The sequence below is a fragment of the Dermacentor variabilis genome, chromosome 3 (genome assembly GCF_050947875.1).
Source record: "Dermacentor variabilis isolate Ectoservices chromosome 3, ASM5094787v1, whole genome shotgun sequence".
NCBI classification, from domain to species: Eukaryota; Metazoa; Arthropoda; class Arachnida; order Ixodida; family Ixodidae; genus Dermacentor; species Dermacentor variabilis.
In genome coordinates, this window is record NC_134570.1 from 48715529 (window position 1) to 48734413 (window position 18885).

Consider the following 18885-nt stretch of genomic DNA (forward strand, 5'->3'; position numbering starts at 1 on the left):
GCGCGAGCATCCGCCTTTGGCGCCCAGCCAGGCCTGGACGCAACGCGCGGAGTGATACATTCTCGTCACCGAACTTATTGCGTAGCTTGCACAGCGTTGCACCTGATGTCTGACACGGAGTATACAGCGTGGTGCAGACCGAACCCTTTCCGATGCTACTGTGGTAGCGGTCAAAAAGCGCGGTCAAAAGATATGGAACGCCTAATATCTAGCCTGTCGGAGGGTCTAGCTCAAGTGTTTACATGAAAAATGATTCACCTTTTCGGTACTGTGGCGAGCTCCAACGCCAGCTCGCAGATTGCTCTCTCATCCCCTTAGACACGACGCTGAGCAGCCGATAGATCCTTTGCCCGTTATTGTAGAATGCTCTGAAATTTCATGGGGCAGATTTCTCGCTGGCGTTACATACCGTATTCAGTCGAATGTAACGCGACCAAGATTGTAACGGGAGGGTCGACTTTCCATTCAAGCGAATTAAAAAATAATAAACTGCGAATGTAAAGCGACATGAAAAGAAGAAAAAATTTGACGGCATGCATGTTAATTTATTTAGTAAGCCAATGTTCACAAGTTTATACGGCCGATAAAACTAACTTCACTTCATATACTACTACTAATTCGCTATCGCAATCGTTGCTTCGCCTTTCGGCAAAACTGCGACATTTTCATACATGATATCGCGGTGTGTAATACAGAACACGTCCTGATTGAAATTACACCAACCAAGAAAAGCGAGCGCAGGGTCTTTGTCCTAAACCTATGCAGTTCGCCGGGAGAGCGACAACGATTCGGGCAAACATTAGACATAACGAAACATAACAACATCATGGTTGCTGGGGATTCCAACCCCCCCCCCCCCCCCCCCCATCCGTCACGTTACCGCAGCGGTACCTTTAAGGGACAGAGCCTGCGGGCAGAGGTGGAGGCGCAAACTAAAAGCCCTCCATACTGTTACTGCTGTGATTCTAAAGCCCCTCAATACTTTTATTGCTGTGATGAAAGGAGCTTATTGGCAATCGAACACTGCCTTAGCGGTGCTTCCGCTCCTTCTTCAATGCCTTGCACTGCGAAAGGTACGGTGTAGCGGCGCGCGCCTACAATGCTCCGCCTTCTATACGTCACCGTGGCGCGCAGTTCAATGTCGTTCATGGATGTTAACGTAGACGCCACTATTTCCGATTTTGGCGCCTCCGACACGCCAAACGTACGCCAAAGACCTCAGCGAGCCGCCATCGTGGAGTTTCTCACCATAACACCTAGAGGAAAATCATGGCGCCACCATATATGGGAGTTTCCTAAGGGGCGCTCTGTGTATATGTATAGAGGCTAGAATGTTACATGTATCTGCGAGGCTTGTGTTGGATGGTGGTGTAAGAGGCTTGGTCTAAAAAGTGGATATGGCTACAGAAATTACGCGTTCTTAAAGCACAACCTTCATAAAATGCTTCCATTCACGTATATCACGTCTTCCAGTGAAGTTTACTCCCCTACAATGCATAACTAAACCAAGAAAAGCAATAACAGACGACAAATTGTTTCAAAGCGAGCGCGAATCTAGTTCTCTGTCCTCCAACTTTAGTGGCCCGCTGATACTTTTTTACGTTTCATATAACTGTACATGCAATAACAACTATTATTTGTTTTGAACCTACGTGTGACGGTACCCATTGGGCAAGAACAGACACCTTACGCGATGAAATTGTGCTTGCAGTCAGTAATGCTGCGTGCAACTGGGAAACAAATCTGACTTCGTTGTAATCTGAAATGAAGGAATCATTGTGACAGATGGAACGGTGCTTGGCAGGTGCGTCTTCAAGGTGTCCTGGCTCTCCGAGAACGATGCCAATATGAAGTCGCAATATACATCGTTCTTTTACGAGACGTTTATTTGAGGGATCTGGGGTCTTTTGCTCCTTGAATAGACGACTCTAGACACTGCAGAGGAGGTTTCTTGTAGGCGTTTGTCCCTAGGCGTGCCGGCATTGCGGAGTGGGTTCGAGAATGTTTACGTTCCGACGCTCGCTGCCGGCGCGGTAAAATAGGTGAACGGCGGGCACTGACGCCCTATTTGGCAACCGCTGTGTCGGACAGACTGTCTCGCACCTGCGGCACTCGTGCCAAGTCTTTCGTGGCGGATTATAGCTTTGTCGCGCCTTATACGGTGAGGTACCTTGTAAAAACCATCACAGATGTTTCTGTGGGAGCAGTAGCGACCGTAGTAGTGCCCGGGCTGCATATATTGAAAATCTAGAAGACGGAGTGCCTTAGCGACTGCGGTTGAACGCAAGTGGCTGAAATGCTTCCGGTGACGATGACTAACTCAGCACCAGAGCCTGCGGCTCTGGTGCTGAGTTAGTCATTGCCTGTCAAGCCTGTTAGTCAAGCCTGTCCGATGTACCTCCAGAGGCAAAGTTCTGACTCGTGTTGCAGAAGTCGCGGGGCGTGCAAGGTAGCGCTGAACGTAGTGTCACAAGTTAGCGGCTGGTCATAATTATATTCAATCGTGTGTTTTTTTTACTAACTGTAACAACATGTCATTATTTCGCATTATTGACGGCGCCTTCAGGACACCAAAGCTAGAACGCGGACTGCTCCGTGGGTTGGGGCTCGCCGAGCCCTGCGCTTGCCAGGGGTGTGTAACATCGGCTGTGCCAATTTTTTATGCGAAGACCCGCGGCACGCTTCGGCCTCTGCGGCCCCAACGCACGGGCCGCCCCGCTCCAGCTTTGATCTCCCCCGCTACTACTTGGGTGCCCTGGAGATTCTGCGCCGCCTGCTTTATTATAACCTCAGGTGCTCTCATGAGGCCTCCGTTTTCCGGTTACATGTGCCCTTCTGAAGCAGTCCTCGTAAAAAAAAATGCCATGTATCGTCGCGACGAAAAAAGCGACCCGCGACTCATACAACATCAGTCAGAACCTTGCCCCTCCAGACACAGCGATCACCAAATGGTGCGCCCGTGCCCACTGCCTCACCGCGCGGGCAGCCAGCGGCTGAGCGTAAGAGTGACCTCTACTTTGGTCGGCAGAGTTCTAAGTTTGTATAGGTGTTCTAGCTGTGACTCTGAATGCTCCTTGCAGTAAATGTCCAGCTAATCTGTGCTGCATCATTATGAACATTAAGTAGCTTTCATTGAAACTTGCGTGCTATTCATTAATTACTGCAGTCCTTTTTAAACGGCAACAAATGTGTGTTACTCGGAACATCATTATAGTGCTCAGTGAAGTCCGACAAGGAGTTCTTGGACAGTTGCAAACAGATTTTTAGGAAGTACATAAAAATTTTACAGATTTTTAAGAAGTACATAAAAATTTTATTCAGGGGATAATAAACCATTTGTAAACGCCTGCAACATATCCATGGCCAATAGTTGACAGGATGTTACTAGCAAGTTGTTAGGATGTGCAAAGGTGGTTAATAAATAGTCGCTTCACAGTTGACACATTGTACCAACATAAAATATTAAGCAGTCAGTAAGAATTCGATCGACATTTTATATCTATATGTTCAACTCAATATCAGTGGCCAATAGTCGGTAGGAGGTTACTAGGAAGTTGTTACGGTGTCTAATAAAGGCAGTTGATTGAATGTCGATAGGTTCTAGTAACATTTGTCTAAACACGATTTATTTAAGGTTACTAAAAAATTTTGTAAGGGAAGCCTGATTACATGTGCCCTCCTGGAGCAGTGCTTGTAAAAAAATGCAATCTATTGTTGCGACAAAAAAAGCTACCCGTGACTTATACAACATCTGTCAGAACATTGCCCATTCAGACACGGTGATCCCCAAACGGGGCACCCATGCCCACTGCCACACGGTACTGGCAGCCAGTGGTGGAGCATAAACAAACTCGACTGCACTTCATAATGCCAGCATGTCTAGGCAGAGTCACATATTCAAGGAGCAAAAGCCCCCAGATAGAATTTCTCTCTCGCACCTGCTCTTGCTCGCGGCTGCACAGAAATGTCAAGCGCCACAAGAAACGCCCCACCCCGCTGTACCTACTAACAATTGTAATGCCACCGGGTTGTAGGTGCCCTGGGAGTAGCGACAGACACACGCTAATCTGCACCTCTTCATGGTTCTTTTCATTGGTCGTACAATGCTTTGGAAGCGTCAGGTTCTGCGACGGCGAAATTTAGTTCAGAAATGAAATAGCCATAATTTTTTATAATTATATTCTTTATTATGCTCACGTACGTTATATATTGCTAAGATGTGGATTTACTCATGACATCTTGTAAGACAGCAGAAAGACTGAAAGAAATATTGCTTCTGCAGATGTCCATGGAAGTCAGGCACGGCGAGGAACTGTTGGTGACGATAAAAGACATGGAGGAGGTCCGAGCACTGACAAGAACATCTACAGCTGTAGGCCATGCTGCTCAAACCACATGGACCGGTAAGTGATTCCCCGTACCTCAATATCTATGATTCCAAAGAATTCCCTATATATGATACGATTCCATAGAACAGTTTGACATTCTGCACCAAGAGATACTCATGACCAACTGCGCCTACATTGAAGTGAGCAGAGCTCATAATGTGGGTCATCCAGTGCCTGCATGGTCTTGGGTGCATCGCACTGCAGTGGTGCTCTAGATGATGAATGCTCCAGAGCCCTTGCATACGTAATTTACTACTGCTGAAGCTCTAATTATTCCACATGCTTGAAACTTCATCTACACCTGGTCCATAACTTGCCCCTAATTTTAATCAACTGTAAGCAAGGCTTAATGTTTAGTCCACCGAAGATACAGGGGAAACATTCTACAAAACTTCTTAATAACCAAACAAATCAGGACCCAACAATTACTGGCAACGCTCCTAATTACACCATAAATGTTAACTGTGCCACGACTTGCACATTACATTGCATTTTCATTGCCATAGAACTCGCTAGCGACATTAGGGACTAAGCTGATGATGGCCGTGCGACACTTTCGAAGACTTCCTCTTTTTTTTATTCTTAGGCGTAATAGCACGCTGTAAGTAACTGCAATTTTTTAACCTTGTATAAAGGGGTATTTTACCATATTTTAAGGCCGTGCTGCTTGCTCATTCACCCTTGTGGCTGAGCATGGGTTATAGTTATTATTGTACGTAATTATTATAAATTCGCAAGCAGATCTTCACTTCACACAGTAACAGTAGGAAGACGTGCAAAACACCCTTCATGATTAATGTCAGCTATTGGGTCTGTGTTTTCTCAGCAAGCCCAAGAGGTGGTTCACGGACCCTTTAACCGACTCTCCTTAGACCAAAAACGTTTCCCGACTATTGATCCATTTCCTTCTAGGATAAGTTGTAGGCAACCCTAATGATAAAAATATGATAAAAACTATGTACAGCCTGAAGGACAAGGACTGTGAGACTACATACACTGCGCTGTGTATGTCGTCTCTTACAGTCCTTGTCTTTCGGGCTGTACGTCGTCTTTTATAGTGGATTACCAACTACCCAAAGCAACAACCCTAGAATACTAACACTCGAATAAAAATAATATCTTGTTTTTCCAGGACTTCAACCAGACACCGTGAGCTTAAAGTTCATGAAGAAGGAGATTGCCGGGGGTAGCCGTGACCCCGAGCCAAAATACGGTACCCTTATTAGGGTTACCTCAGCTGGAATAGACATTGCGACAGTTAGGAAGCTCACGTGCCTTCTTATGCAACGAATGTGAATTTTTGTCGTCACGGAGACTTGGTTGTGGACAAAATTGCTCATTGCTGATATTGCTGACTAAAATAAACCTGTTGCGGACCTGTTGCGGACTCTTCACTTTCATGCGTGAAATTGGTCCTCGCTTCAGACTACGTCCTGCGTCCTGGTCACGAAGATGTTGTAGCCGTAACGTCCAGTCAGATCGCCGACGGAGACGCCCTAGTCGCCCCTTCTTCCCGCTGTACTTCTCGCGGAATTCTCATTGCCACCTGTCTCGTCCGGTTTTCACGCGGCCGCGCCCTTCTGTCTGCTTGCAACACGACCCCAGATCCTGTGATGCTGCCCAAAGGGATGACTGTGGCAATCCTCGCCGACACTCAACCAATCTCTCTAGTCACGCTTTGCCCTTTTTCATCGCCAGCACCAACCTCAGGTTTGGATGATTCTTTCCCTACTCCAGCCATTCTTGGTTCTGACCTAACAGCCGCGCAGTCCGAAGCCTTAATGGTGGTCTTGGCAAAACACAAAGCCTGTTTCGATAGCTGTTCCTCTGTGTTGAGCCAAACTCCTGCGGCTACACACCGTATCGAAAGCGATGGTTCGGCTATAATACGACGACGCCCCTATCGTGTATCGCCGTCCGAACGAAAGGTCATTGAACAACAGGTCGCTGACATGCTTGCGCGGAAGATAATACGACCTTCATCTAGCCCATGGGCGTCTCCCGTGGTCCTGGTAAAGAAGAAAGATGGCTCAGTTTGCTTTTGCGTGGATTATCGAGCGCCCAATAAGATCACACGCAAGGACGTATATCCAATACCTCGAATTGACGACGCTTTGGACACACTACAAGGGGCGGAGTATTTCTCCAGCATTGATCTTCGATCAGGATATTGGCAAATTCCGATGAACGAGACTGACAAAGAAAAGACCGCATTCGCTACACCGGATGGCCTTTATGAATTTAACGTGATGCCTTTTGGCCTTTGCAATGCTCCTGCCACATTTGAGCGCATGATAGACAACGTACTTCGTGGTCTAAAATGGAAGACATGCCTCTGTTATCTGGACGATATTGTCATCTTTTCGTCTGACTTCAGCCAACATCTTCAACGATTAGACGAAGTTCTCAAGTGCCTTGCGAATGCTGGTCTCCAGATCAATACAAAAAAATGCAAATTTGCAACCAAAACAATAAATGTATTGGGTCACGTCGTCTCAAAAGATGGCATCCAGCCTGACCCCGACAAGATTAGTGCCGTTCTTCAGTTTCCTCGCCCCCAGCAACAGAAAGATCTACGTAGTTTCCTCGGCTTGGCGTCATATTTTCGTAGGTTTATACGCAACTTCGCAGCAATAGCAGCTCCTCTACACAAGCTACTGGTTACCGGTGCCTCTTTCACGTGGACTAGCGACTGCGAGTCGGCTTTTCAAGCTCTTAAGCGGCATCTTACTTCCGGACCAGTGCTTCGCCACTTCGATAATCGTGCCCCCACCATACTCCGTACTGACGCAAGCGCACAAGGTATTGGCGCAGTACTTCTGCAACGTAATACAGCATCTAAAGAGCAAGTCATAGCATATGCCAGCCGAACACTTTCTCCAGCTGAGCGGAACTACACCATTACAGAGCAAGAGTGCCTGGCTATCGTTTGGTCGATTCAGAAATTTGGCCCATACCTTTACGGCCGCCACTTCACCATCGTCACCGACCATCATGCTCTGTGTTGGCTGTCATCAATGAAAAACATGTCAGGACGCTTAGGACGCTGGATACTCCGCTTGCAGGAATATGACTTCACTATAACGTACAAGTCTGGAAAACACCATCATGATGCAGACGCATTGTCTCGCTGCCCACTCACTCTCTCCAGGTAACGCGCCGTCGTCTTCCCAACCACGTCGTTCCGATGCTACGCCTGCCTCTCACCAACTCTCGATAACGCCCCTGGACCAAGTTACGCTTTCATCACGCTCTGATTTCGTCTCGCTTCAGCGGGCCGACTCCTACTGTCGAGCTCTCATGGATCGCCTTAGTGGGTTCGCCGAACCGCCCAACAGCCGCTTGCGCGCCAACTTTGACAATTCCGCCTTCAAGGTGGCGTGCTACACCGCTACATTTACCACCCAACAGGTCACCGGTGGGTCCCAGTTCTACCTCGCTGCCTTCGTTTGCGGGTATTAGAGGCACTTCACGACGATGTATCGGCTGGCCACTTAGGCTTCCACAAGACTTACGACCGCATAAAGACCCGCTGCTTCTGGCCTGGCCTATCCTCAACGGTGGCCAAATACATTGCCTCTTGTGCGTCATGTCAGCACCGCAAACGCTCGACATCCCCTCCTGCCGGTTTACTACAACCTCTCCCTTGCCCGGACGCACCTTTTGAATTTGTTGGCATTGATTTATATGGTCCCTTGCCGTTGACACCCTCCGGTCACCGTTGGATTGTCACTTCGGTCGACCATTTAACAAGATATGCCGAGACTGCCCCTCTGCGATCCGGCACCGCTTCTGAGGTCGCCGACTTTTTCTTGCGCGCCATCGTCTTGCGCCATGGGGCTCCTCACGTTCTTCTCAGTGACCGTGGCAAGGCGTTCATTTCACAAGTCCTCGAGGAAGTTCGAGCCACTAATACCGTTCACAAATCTACGTCTACTTATCATCCGCAAACCAATGGCCTTGCTGAGCGCTTCCACCGTACGCTGTCTGACATGATTTCCATGTACATCCGTCCTGACCACACTGACTGGGATAAAATTCTTCCTTTTGTGACATTCGCATATAACACTGCTATTCAACGAACTACCGGCTACAGCCCTTTCTTCCTTGTGTATGGACGATCTCCTTCCACCATATTCGACAGAGAACTATTTTTCGCACCTTCTTCGCCTAACGCGTCGCTTCCGGAAGATTTCGCTGCCCGAGTTGCACATTGCCGTCAAATCGCCCGGCAAAGCACAGAAGCTACCCAAGCTGAGCGCAAGCGTTACTGCGACAACAAACGCCGTGACCTACGTTTTCACCCTGGAGACCAAGTCCTGCTTTGGACTCCAGTCCGCACCCCAGGCCTCTGTGAGAAGTTCCTTCCACGCTACATTGGCCCATACACCGTTGTGCAGCAAACATCTGCAGTGAACTATCTCGTTCGCCCAGTACACTCCGTCACTGACCGGCGCCGCCGGAATGCTGAAATTGTTCAAGTCTCGCGGATGAAGCCCTTCACTCCCCTTTTAGATAATCTCTAATCTGCGGCCAGGCTGGCTGCTTCCATGACGGGGGGAAGTTAGTGAAGCACTATTAACGTACTTCGTCGTTTTCATTTGTACATAGCCATCATCATCTTCCCTGTTCTTCGACTTCTTCGCGCGTGAGCTGGGGGCGTTGCCTTTGGTGGAATAAACAGCGCTGGACAACTTGATCGGTCTCGGTATTATAATATCTAAACTGGAAAGGATCCAGAGAAAGGCAATTAGATTTATCCATCGTAAATACCGGCGCAGTGATTCCCCTACTCTCCTTCTAACACAGTCGGGGCTTGCAACTTTGACTGTACGAGCAAAACGAGCTCGTCTCAAATTTCTGCATCAAATATTACACAGCCGACTAAAAATAAATGCCTCTGCATACGTTACCTTTTCTAAATCCCGCGTACTTCGTCATAATCATGCATATACACTAAACGAGTTTCTTTGTAATAACGATACTTTTCAGTCTTCCTTTTTCCCCCGTGTTGTTCGCGAGTGGAATAACCTAGATGCATCTGTAACTAACACAGTATCGCTGTCTGATTTTGTTACGTTATTAGAAAACGAAATAATTAATTGGGAAAGAATAGAACTTATGCATGTATAATTGTCAGAACCCCCATTTTTTTAACTGTAGCTAAACATTTACCCCCTTTGTTTCTTTCTTTGTTTTTATAACACTGTAATAATCCTTACGTACATGTAACCTGAAGTGTACTATTTCTGTGAGTTTCTCTTGTTATTCATATTATTAGTGTTGTAAAATTGTGCATTGAACCTGTTTTATGTATTTCCATTTACATGTTTTCATGTTTTTACCATTCGGTATATAAACCGTGAAATGTATGTATAATCATATGCCCACCTGCTATGGTCTCGATATGAGACTGGCAGTATTGTAAATAAATAAATAAATAAATAAATAAATAAATAATAAAGAAGGATTTGACGTCGTACGATTGAAAGAGTGTCCTGAAACCGAAAGTATTTGGTGCAAGCTTAAACTCAATGGAATTTGCTGCGTACTTGGAGCAGTATATAGACCCCCAAATGCCCCTCTAACATATTTGAAATCAATCCAAGACAACCTGTGCCGTAATGTACCTGCCAGCGCGCGCTTGATAATTGCGGGAGACTTTAATCTTCCGGGTATACAATGGCACAGTCTCGAAAGTGGTTCTTCCGACATTGCAAACTGTGACATCCTGTTGGACATCGCATTTAGTCAAAACTTAACACAAGTTGTGAAGGAGATAACTAGAAGTGGACCGACGACAGAAACATTACTAGACTTGGTGTTCGTAAATGAAAAAATACATGAATATGAGGTGAATATTGAAGAAGGACTTTCAGACCACAAGCTTGTTATACTTTGCGTAAAAAACGGTCTACCATGCAAAAATAAGAAAAGGAAACAAATCCTCATTAGAGATTTCAACAAGGTCGACGACGTCAGCATTTTAGACTACTTAGAAAAGCAGCTGTACTCTTTCGACGGATCGGATGACGTTCATATGTTGTGGACGGAATTTAAAAGAATAATCAAGTATCGTGTAGAAAATTTTGTGCCTCAACGAAAAAAAAAGTCAGAAAGCGTAACCCATGGGTTAATCAGGAAATAATTCAGTTAAAACGCAAATTGAAACGCATGAAAAGAAACAACCTAAGACAACCATCCACAATACCATCCACGAACAGGAAGGCATGCCGGATATCACTATATCTGAGCAAGGAATATTATCGCTTTTGCTAAACATTGGCACAAAAAAGTCTGTTGGCCCTGACAACATCCCGAATGAGTTTTTAAAACGTTATGCAGAATGGGTGTCTAAATACTTAAACATTATTTTCAGCTTGTCCCTGGAAAAGCGAAAATTGCCCTCCGACTGGTTAAGAGCGAAAGTTATACCTGTCCACAAAACCGGAAACAAACATTGTGTTGAAAACTACAGGCCAATTTCAATCACGTCCGCATGCTGCAAAATACTAGAACATATAATATCAGCAAGTTTATTTGATTACCTTGAGGGCCAAAATCTGCTTAATCCTAATCAACACGGCTTTAGACGAAAATTGTCAACGATCACCCAGCTCGTAGAACCAGTCCACGAATTAGCAAAAGCAATCAACGATAAACATCAGGTAGATGCAATTTGTCTTGATATGTCGAAAGCATTCGATCGGGTCCCACATATAGAACTTATAAGGAAACTAAAGAATTTTGGAATTAATAGTACTATTGTCGCTTGGATTAAATCGTACCTTAAAAATAGAACGCAGTATGTGGAAATCAACAATGCGAAATCCGGCATTCTGAGTGTTTCATCAGGTGTTCCCCAGGGCTCCGTGCTCGGTCCCGTCTTATTTCTATGTTATATCAACGATATTGCAGAGACAGTTTCCTCAGGTGTTAAGGTTTGGTTATTCGCAGACGATTGCCTGCTTTACTCACATATAACATCCAAAGAAGATCAAATTACCTTAAGCTCGGCATTAAGTAGTATCCATGACTGGTGCTCAAAATGGAAAATGAAAATAAATTACAGCAAAACGTCATTTATAAGAATAACAAACAAAATAAAAGATATTCTTCCATTTGAATACGAAATTGAAGGACACAAATTACAGAAAGTAGGCTACTTCAAGTATCTAGGCATAACAATAAGTGAAAATTTAAATTGGGATAGGCACATTCATAGCTTATGTAGTGCAGCCGAGAGAAAAATGTGGACTTTACGCCGGAAACTAGGGAAGGCAACCACGACAGCGAAACTAACCGCCTATTTGACACTTGTAAGACCAACTTTGGAATATGGCTGTATCTTGTGGGACCCCTACACAAAAAACCAGATAGCAAGGATTGAAAAAGTACAAAGAAGGGCAGCTAGATTTATTCTGTCTAGATATAAGTCCACGGACTCAGTCTCGGGGATGTTGTCAGAACTTAAATTACCCCAACTGCTAGAGCGGCGAAGAGTTGCTAGACTTAAGTTCCTCTATCTTTTGCGGGATAACTTCTTTAACATAAACACCGAACTGTACATAACGAAGCGCTCGGCCCGAACATTAAGAAACAGCCACAACGAACAACTTACAACTCTTCAAGCTCGGATCAACACATTCAAATATTCATTCTTCCCACGAACAATTGAAGAATGGAACTCGTTGCCACAGCACATAACGCAAACAGACTCTGTCAGTTTGTTTGAAAAATCAATACATCTTTACTTTAACCTACCAAATTAACCACGACAGCTCGTTTGTAGTGAATTTCACCTACTTGGAAATATGAATGTTGCTGTATGTACAAAGTACATACAAAGTACAGCAAAGTACAGGTACTACCGCACCTGTACTTTGTTGTGAACCGCAGGTTGTGCGCAATTAATTTATTTTGTATTTGCATGTCTGCAAGGCTGTGATTGCCAATGCATTTGCTGCATTGCAAAAAATATTTTCCACCCTGTAACGGCCCAAAAATGGGCTAACAGTATTAATAAATGAATGAAAATGAAATGAATGAAACTAATGTAAGATTCTAACTGATGTCTAGTGAGTAGGGGTGTGCGAATATTGAAATTTTCGAATACGAATCGAACACGAATAAGGCAAAAAACTGTCTTCGAATATCGAATCGAATATGTGGGTAGTATTAAAAAGTTCAAAACGAGGTAACAATAATTTTATTACCCTTTTGAAAATATTGCATTTTACAAGGCTGCTACAGGTTAAAGAGGCACTCATTATAGGTAATGAGCTCAGGTAATGCCAGGTAATGCTCTCAGTCAGGTAATGCGCTTGTTACAGGTTATTGTGAAGGAAAATGAACTGCTCAACATGTTCAGAAAGTAAGCGCTCTCTATTCATTGTGACAACATTTCAACTGGTAGAATAGACTCTTTCACTAGGCACCGAGGTGGAAGGAATGGCCAAGTACTTCTGTGCGAGTGCACTTAAAAGCGGGTACTTGAAGCGGCCAATCGACTACCACCACTCACAAGGATCCTTCCCCATTTCCAGAATAGGCTTTCTCGCATAGTCTGTAACTTCCCTCTGAGGGGCAGGTGTCATCACTAGATCGTCAGGCGCATTCCATACACTCATATTTTACATACATAAATATATATACACTACATATTTTATTGCGTATACTTACAGAACCCGAAAGTACATCATATATCGTTATGAAAGGGTCCAGGAATAAAGCTTGGTAAAAAAGAAATCGACACTGATCATGTCTCACTGGCGTGATGTAGATAGACTGAAACAGAGCCTACAGATAATAAGCGGATCATGCGAAGTTCTTAGTGAACCAACATGTTCTTAGGAGAATGCGGAGCAAGCATATAATTCGTTAATTGCTCAATTTACCGCAGTCTGCCTTAATATTCGTCGTTTCTACCGTTATTCGGCCGTCCTCCAATATTCGAGAATTTCCGAATATGAATTCCTCGAATCGAATACGCTTCGAATAAGGAAAATATTAGATTCATATTCAAAATGTCGAATATTCGCACACCCCTACTAGTGAGACATGTGCACTGAAAAGAACTCATTAAAAGGAGCCCCAAGAACTATTTTCAACCCAATAAACAAACCATTTCAGCATAGACAGATGACGATGCCTTGAGCATCCCAACCAAATATCACGCCTTCACACAGCAGCATATGCATGAACACACTGAAAAGGTGGCCTGCTTTTTCTTGCTGCCGTCTGAAATTACCCCCTTCCCCTAACACAAATCTTTCGGGGCCACCTAACTCAGTGTACACAAGCCAAAAATCGATAACAATGGGCTTCCTTCGATTAAATCCAGTTTTCAAAATGGATACAGCCGGGTTTTTATGGAATGCATAATGCGACGTGCGCACGTGTGGCTAAATCAATTCCGCACCTGTTTTGAATCCAAGAGGCGCGATGCACAAACCAGATCAGTGCAACCTTTCTGTCACAAAAATGGCCATTGTGAGCTCTTCTGTTTTTATGCGATTATGTGGAACATCCGTCACCAGCACCATGCCTCCAACCCCACCCACAGAAGCACTGTATGCAAAAATGCCCAATGACAGAAAAATAAAATGTTAATTCACTTCTCTCGTTTATCATGTGAAGCATTGCTTTTCATACATAACACCTAACAATAGAAAGGCAAGAAGAAGCCTAACCATCAGTATGAAGTCACGTACTTCAGCAACAGCCTTATGCCTAGCTTGTGTCCCATCTTCAACAAGAACCTGTCATATGGAAGAGAGGGCATAAAGGCTATCTTGAAGATTTACACAAGCACAGCAGCCATGCATCTCGTATAAGTTGAAAACATTCATAAGCCTAGAAATCACCATGTATTTCAACCAATTGAGGTTTACAAAATGAAGTACAGACTAACATTACAAGAAATACTAAGTTGCTATTCGAGAGCAGAAGCAGTCCCTACTTTCAAAAAAATACCACAAAAGTTAGTTTCGCAAGGTGACCTAATCATCAGAAGGTGACTAATGCTAATGGTGGTTTCATACTCATGTAGTTGCTGTATATACAATATTCTAACATGAACCAAAAAGGATGTGAAAATTGCCTGCACCATTAACACCAGACACGGAACTGAAACTTGTGTTTATGGTGTTAGCAATGTCGGAACCAATGGCACCTCCACTGTCACTACAAGACGGTTATAGTGTGTACAGGTAGGTGACGGTGACATGCTGCTTACATTATGAAAACTCATTAGAAAAAGAAGCTATTTTACATGGTAGCAGCGACTGAAGTGCGTCACATGTTTTGGCACACCCTTTTGTTTCTTTTCATTTGGTCTCTATCGTACATATTACCGTTTACACTTCACCCCTACAATTGCATCAACCACTGCCCAATCGATCAACCTGGGCATGACGTATGCACCGATATTGGTGACATCTCAGCACGCACTTCAGAAGCGGTGGTACGCAATACTGTAGCAAGCGAGGATGAGAGCGTGTGCTTTACAAGGAAGCCGTTGTTATTTAGAGGTGGCACTGTTGTCCATGTACATGGTGAGGATGGAGAGGGCGCTAGAGGGAAGTAATATCTGGTTCAATCTCTCATGCAGAAAGGCGGGTACAGTTGTAGAGCATCAGCTTCCAGGTTTATTTTATGCGGACGACATTGTATTGCTAGCTAACAAACAAAGTGATTTGCAACTTCTGGCAATATCTGTGGACAGGAAGGCAAGAATTTAGGTTTGAAATTTAGTGCTAGGAAATCAGGTGTAATGGTATTCAATGAAAACGGAACAGACAGCGGCAATACAGGGCCAGGAAATACTTCGAGTAAGAGAATATTGATACTTTGGTATGTGGATAAACGAAGGCAATAGATACAAGGAAACACAGGAAAAAAACAATAACAGTAAAGGGGAAGAGAAATAGGTACGAGGTGCTCCGGGGTATGTGGAAAAGTGCAATGGTTCGAGGAATTACTTTTGGAAATGCGGTTGTTTGCTTTAAATAAGGGGTACAATCAGTACTCGATGAGTCAGTGAGTCGCCTCGCATTGGGCGCTCTCGGGAAGACTACAAATGAAGCTGTGCAGGGTGATATGGGCTGGAATAGTTTTGAAGTGACGGAAGCTCACAGTAAAATTGATTATGAAGAAGGACTGAGAAATATGGAAGAAAGTAAATAGGCTGGGAGAGTGTTGAGGTATCTGTAAAGGAAAAACACTGATTCAAAGTGGAGGAAAAGAACTAGGAAGCTTACCAGCGAGTATGTGGACTGTAGGGTGGGCAACACATCAACAAAGAATGTCAAGCGGGAAGTCAGAGAGGCTGAAATAATCTCATGGGTGGCGGAAATGGAAAAGAAACCTGCCACAAGTAACTACTTAAGAGGAAAAAACAAAATCAGGAAAGAAACAATTTATGACAACGCATAGCGAAGCTCACTACTTTTCCAAGCGAAATCAGGATGCCTTAGAACACGCGCCTATAAAGCGAGGCATAAGAAGAAAGAAGCATGTGGTTGTTGCGGTAAAGCTAGGGGAATTATGGAGCATGTTTTATTATAATGTGAAGACATCTAAGCGACATCTAAGACCCAGCAGTCGATTTAGGCACCAGTGGCCTCATTGAAGCCCTTGGTTTCAGCGAGAGCAGGGGTAAAGTAAACGTGTCCGTAATATAGATTAGTAAGAGGCGTTTGGAAGATTGGTGGAAGAAAAGTAGAGAAAAGTAGGGAAATGTAGGGAAAATGGAGATGTACAAAAGCAAACTTCGCAATAGGGGGTAAAAGAATTTATGAAGCAGTATAACAGCAAGAGCTTGGTGGTGCAACTCACTGCCCTGTTCCAAAGGGGCACACTTATAACATTCATCCATTCAGATCTTGGTGCTGTCATTAGCCCCAAATGTGTTCAAGCCATAGGAATGGCTGAGCTCTGCTGATATTTTTTTTATATACTCTACCTACATTCTAGTTTTTATTGTAATATAACCACCTGGTGATCTTTAGTGGGCCTCTAAAAAATCAAAGTACAAGAGCATTTTTGCATTCAGCCAATATAAGAATGTGGCCACTGTGGCCGGGAATTGAACCTCCACCCTCATTCTAATGTTGTTTGTTTGTGGTGTGGCCAAAGTTTTCAATGGGAAGCTGTTTGTTCCATGTGAATAAGTCGGAGTGTCATCCTTGTTTCACAAGTAATCGCTGCTTAAATCGCTGAAAGCAGAGACACAAAGAGATAGAAAGTCTGGTATTGGAGTGATAATTCTACCTATATTTGAAGGGATCGAAAATCTTTTTTCGGCATTACATTTAAGAAACAATATCCAAAAAAATTTTCAAATATTTATTCTTTGAGGTACAATGCTGAAATCTTGTACATATATGTAATGTTGTGCGCTCATTTCAAAATATAAGGTCCATTTCCGTTTATCTCCTTTGGTTCAAACTTTACGCAATCTACCTCCACTTCTCATCTGCAAAGATTTGAAAAAAATATCTGCTCTCTAGATTTCTCTAAATATGGTATCAATGGCTTCTGCATCTTTCAAGGAATTCAATAATATAGACACATTGCTCTGCCCTACTTAGAACACAAGTCGTGAGGTATTGAATCTGAAACACAACAAAGTGTTTTTCTGGAGACTAACATTGAAGTCTCGGAACTGTTGTTCTAGGTAAGGCAGAGCAATAAGGTTGGTCTTCTTGCATTCCTTGATTAATAGAAAAGCCATTGGTACTGTTTAGTAAAATTTCAGGAACAAATATTTTGCAAACCCATGCAATAAATTATTTAAAGGAAGCTTGAATAAATTTAGAACCAGGGGAGATGAAGAAAAAATGGACTGCATAATCAAAATAAACACATTACATACATACACTTGAACCTTGTTACAATGAAGTTGAAGGGGAATCAGAAATTACTTTGCTACACCCATTACTTCGTTATATGCATCACTGCAGTATACGCCCAATGGCATGCCGATAACACAGCCGCTTATGTTATGAAAATGAAAGAAAAACAGCAGCAATAGAAGACTCTCCCGCACGTGCAACACACAATGTTTTAGCACCCGACACGACAGCCATTATGATAGTGCCCTTATATTCCAATGTTATGATCTTGCGCCTCCACTTTCCACTTGGCTTGCTCATATTGTCGTAAAACCTGTCAAAAGTGAAGAACCTTGTTCATACATGTTGGAAAAAAAAAACTGCGAGAAAGAACCACACTAACCAAGAGACATACGATGTGACCTAACTAAGAAAAGTTTTACAGACTAAACTATTGTTGAGATCTATGTTATGCGAAGTGTCGCATGGATCGTTGCGACACGAGATGCCAACACACATTAAACTGGCGGTGCTCCGGCAGCCTGAGACACCTTCTGTTTTCCTATTGCGTGGTGGTTTAAGAGGGTCACGGGAAACTCAAACAAAATCGAGCTGGTGGACGACAGCGGATGCCACCAAAGCAAAACGTGATGGCCACACTGCGTCGCCTATGGAAGGGAACGGCCGCACATGTGGATTATTGCATACTAAAAGCGTGCATGCAGTGTGCTACCAATGACACTACAAACCATGCGCTGTAAAACAGATTAATGAAGATGCTCATCACAATATGTTTGGCGGTGACAGCTGTGAATGCGGCGTGCAACGATCCGGGCAGAGATTTTCTTGTACCGGAATAAGAAACTGCACACCATTGTTTTTAAGTAAGACAGGCGGCTACATACTATTCTCAATCGCGCATGCCTGGCACCTTCTCTTGTTCACATGGGATCTAGCAGCTGGAAAACGTATAGAATCGCCATCTGCAGCAGGGAACGACGGTGCATTTTGGTTATCGCCTGTTAAAAGCGTGTGCTACGCTTCCGATGGCACCACGCACTGTGAAAGGCAAAGATGTTTATTGTGATAGGATTGCTGGTGATAGCTATGAATGCCATGTGCGACGACACTGGAGAAGATTTGCTGATACCAAAATGAGAAACTGAGTGTGCGCCGGCGTTTTCACGTGAGATGGGTGGACGAGTATTACGGTGAAGATTCTACGGTGGGCAGCTGCATACCGTTCTCAGTCGCGCACGCCTTGCACATTTTCGTGTTTACATGTGGCCTAGCGGCCAGAACAGGTATCATACGATTGCAGTCTGGCAACGTACGGAACATTCGTGCCAAAAAATTGTGTTTTTCTAAAATGCATGAACCGATAAAAAATTAGCATAACTCTATTGGGTCATTTCTTGTGTTCTCAACTGCGAATGTTGGCGCCGGAAAAATGTACGTCAAAAGAACATATCGACGAGGTTCTACTGTGTACATCCGACAGAGCTTGGCGAAGCACCAGAAACACGGATGCATTCGGCCACTGAAAGTTAAACTAGCTGATCCGCAGATTTTTAATGGCCCCACAGCTCTGTTGTGTGAGCGCGTCAGCCCAAGCGGGTTTCACGCAATCTTAGAGGTCACACCTAGCTTTGTCAGCAAAG

The 18885-nt window shown here is 44.2% G+C and overlaps 2 protein-coding genes across 10 annotated transcripts in view; one reads left to right on the forward strand and one right to left on the reverse strand.

Annotated features, from left to right (window-relative positions):
* LOC142575555 (uncharacterized) overlaps nucleotides 1–18885 on the reverse strand; it is a 426302-nt gene that overhangs the window by 55022 nt on the left and 352395 nt on the right. The gene's annotated exons all lie outside the window — the stretch shown is intronic.
* Nucleotides 1–18885, forward strand: part of LOC142575560 (uncharacterized) — a 54279-nt gene that overhangs the window by 12801 nt on the left and 22593 nt on the right. For 5 of the 6 annotated variants that reach the window (XR_012826673.1, XM_075685010.1, XM_075685008.1 and 2 more), the window contains one exon: nucleotides 4283–4403. Coding sequence is in view for 5 of the 6 variants with exons in the window: in XM_075685010.1 (XP_075541125.1) it covers nucleotides 4283–4403 (121 nt within the window). In the remaining variant the exon portion in view is untranslated. Of the gene's footprint in view, nucleotides 1–4282; nucleotides 4404–5520; nucleotides 5772–18885 lie in introns of those variants that run through there. The other variant, XM_075685009.1, reaches the window with a different exon arrangement.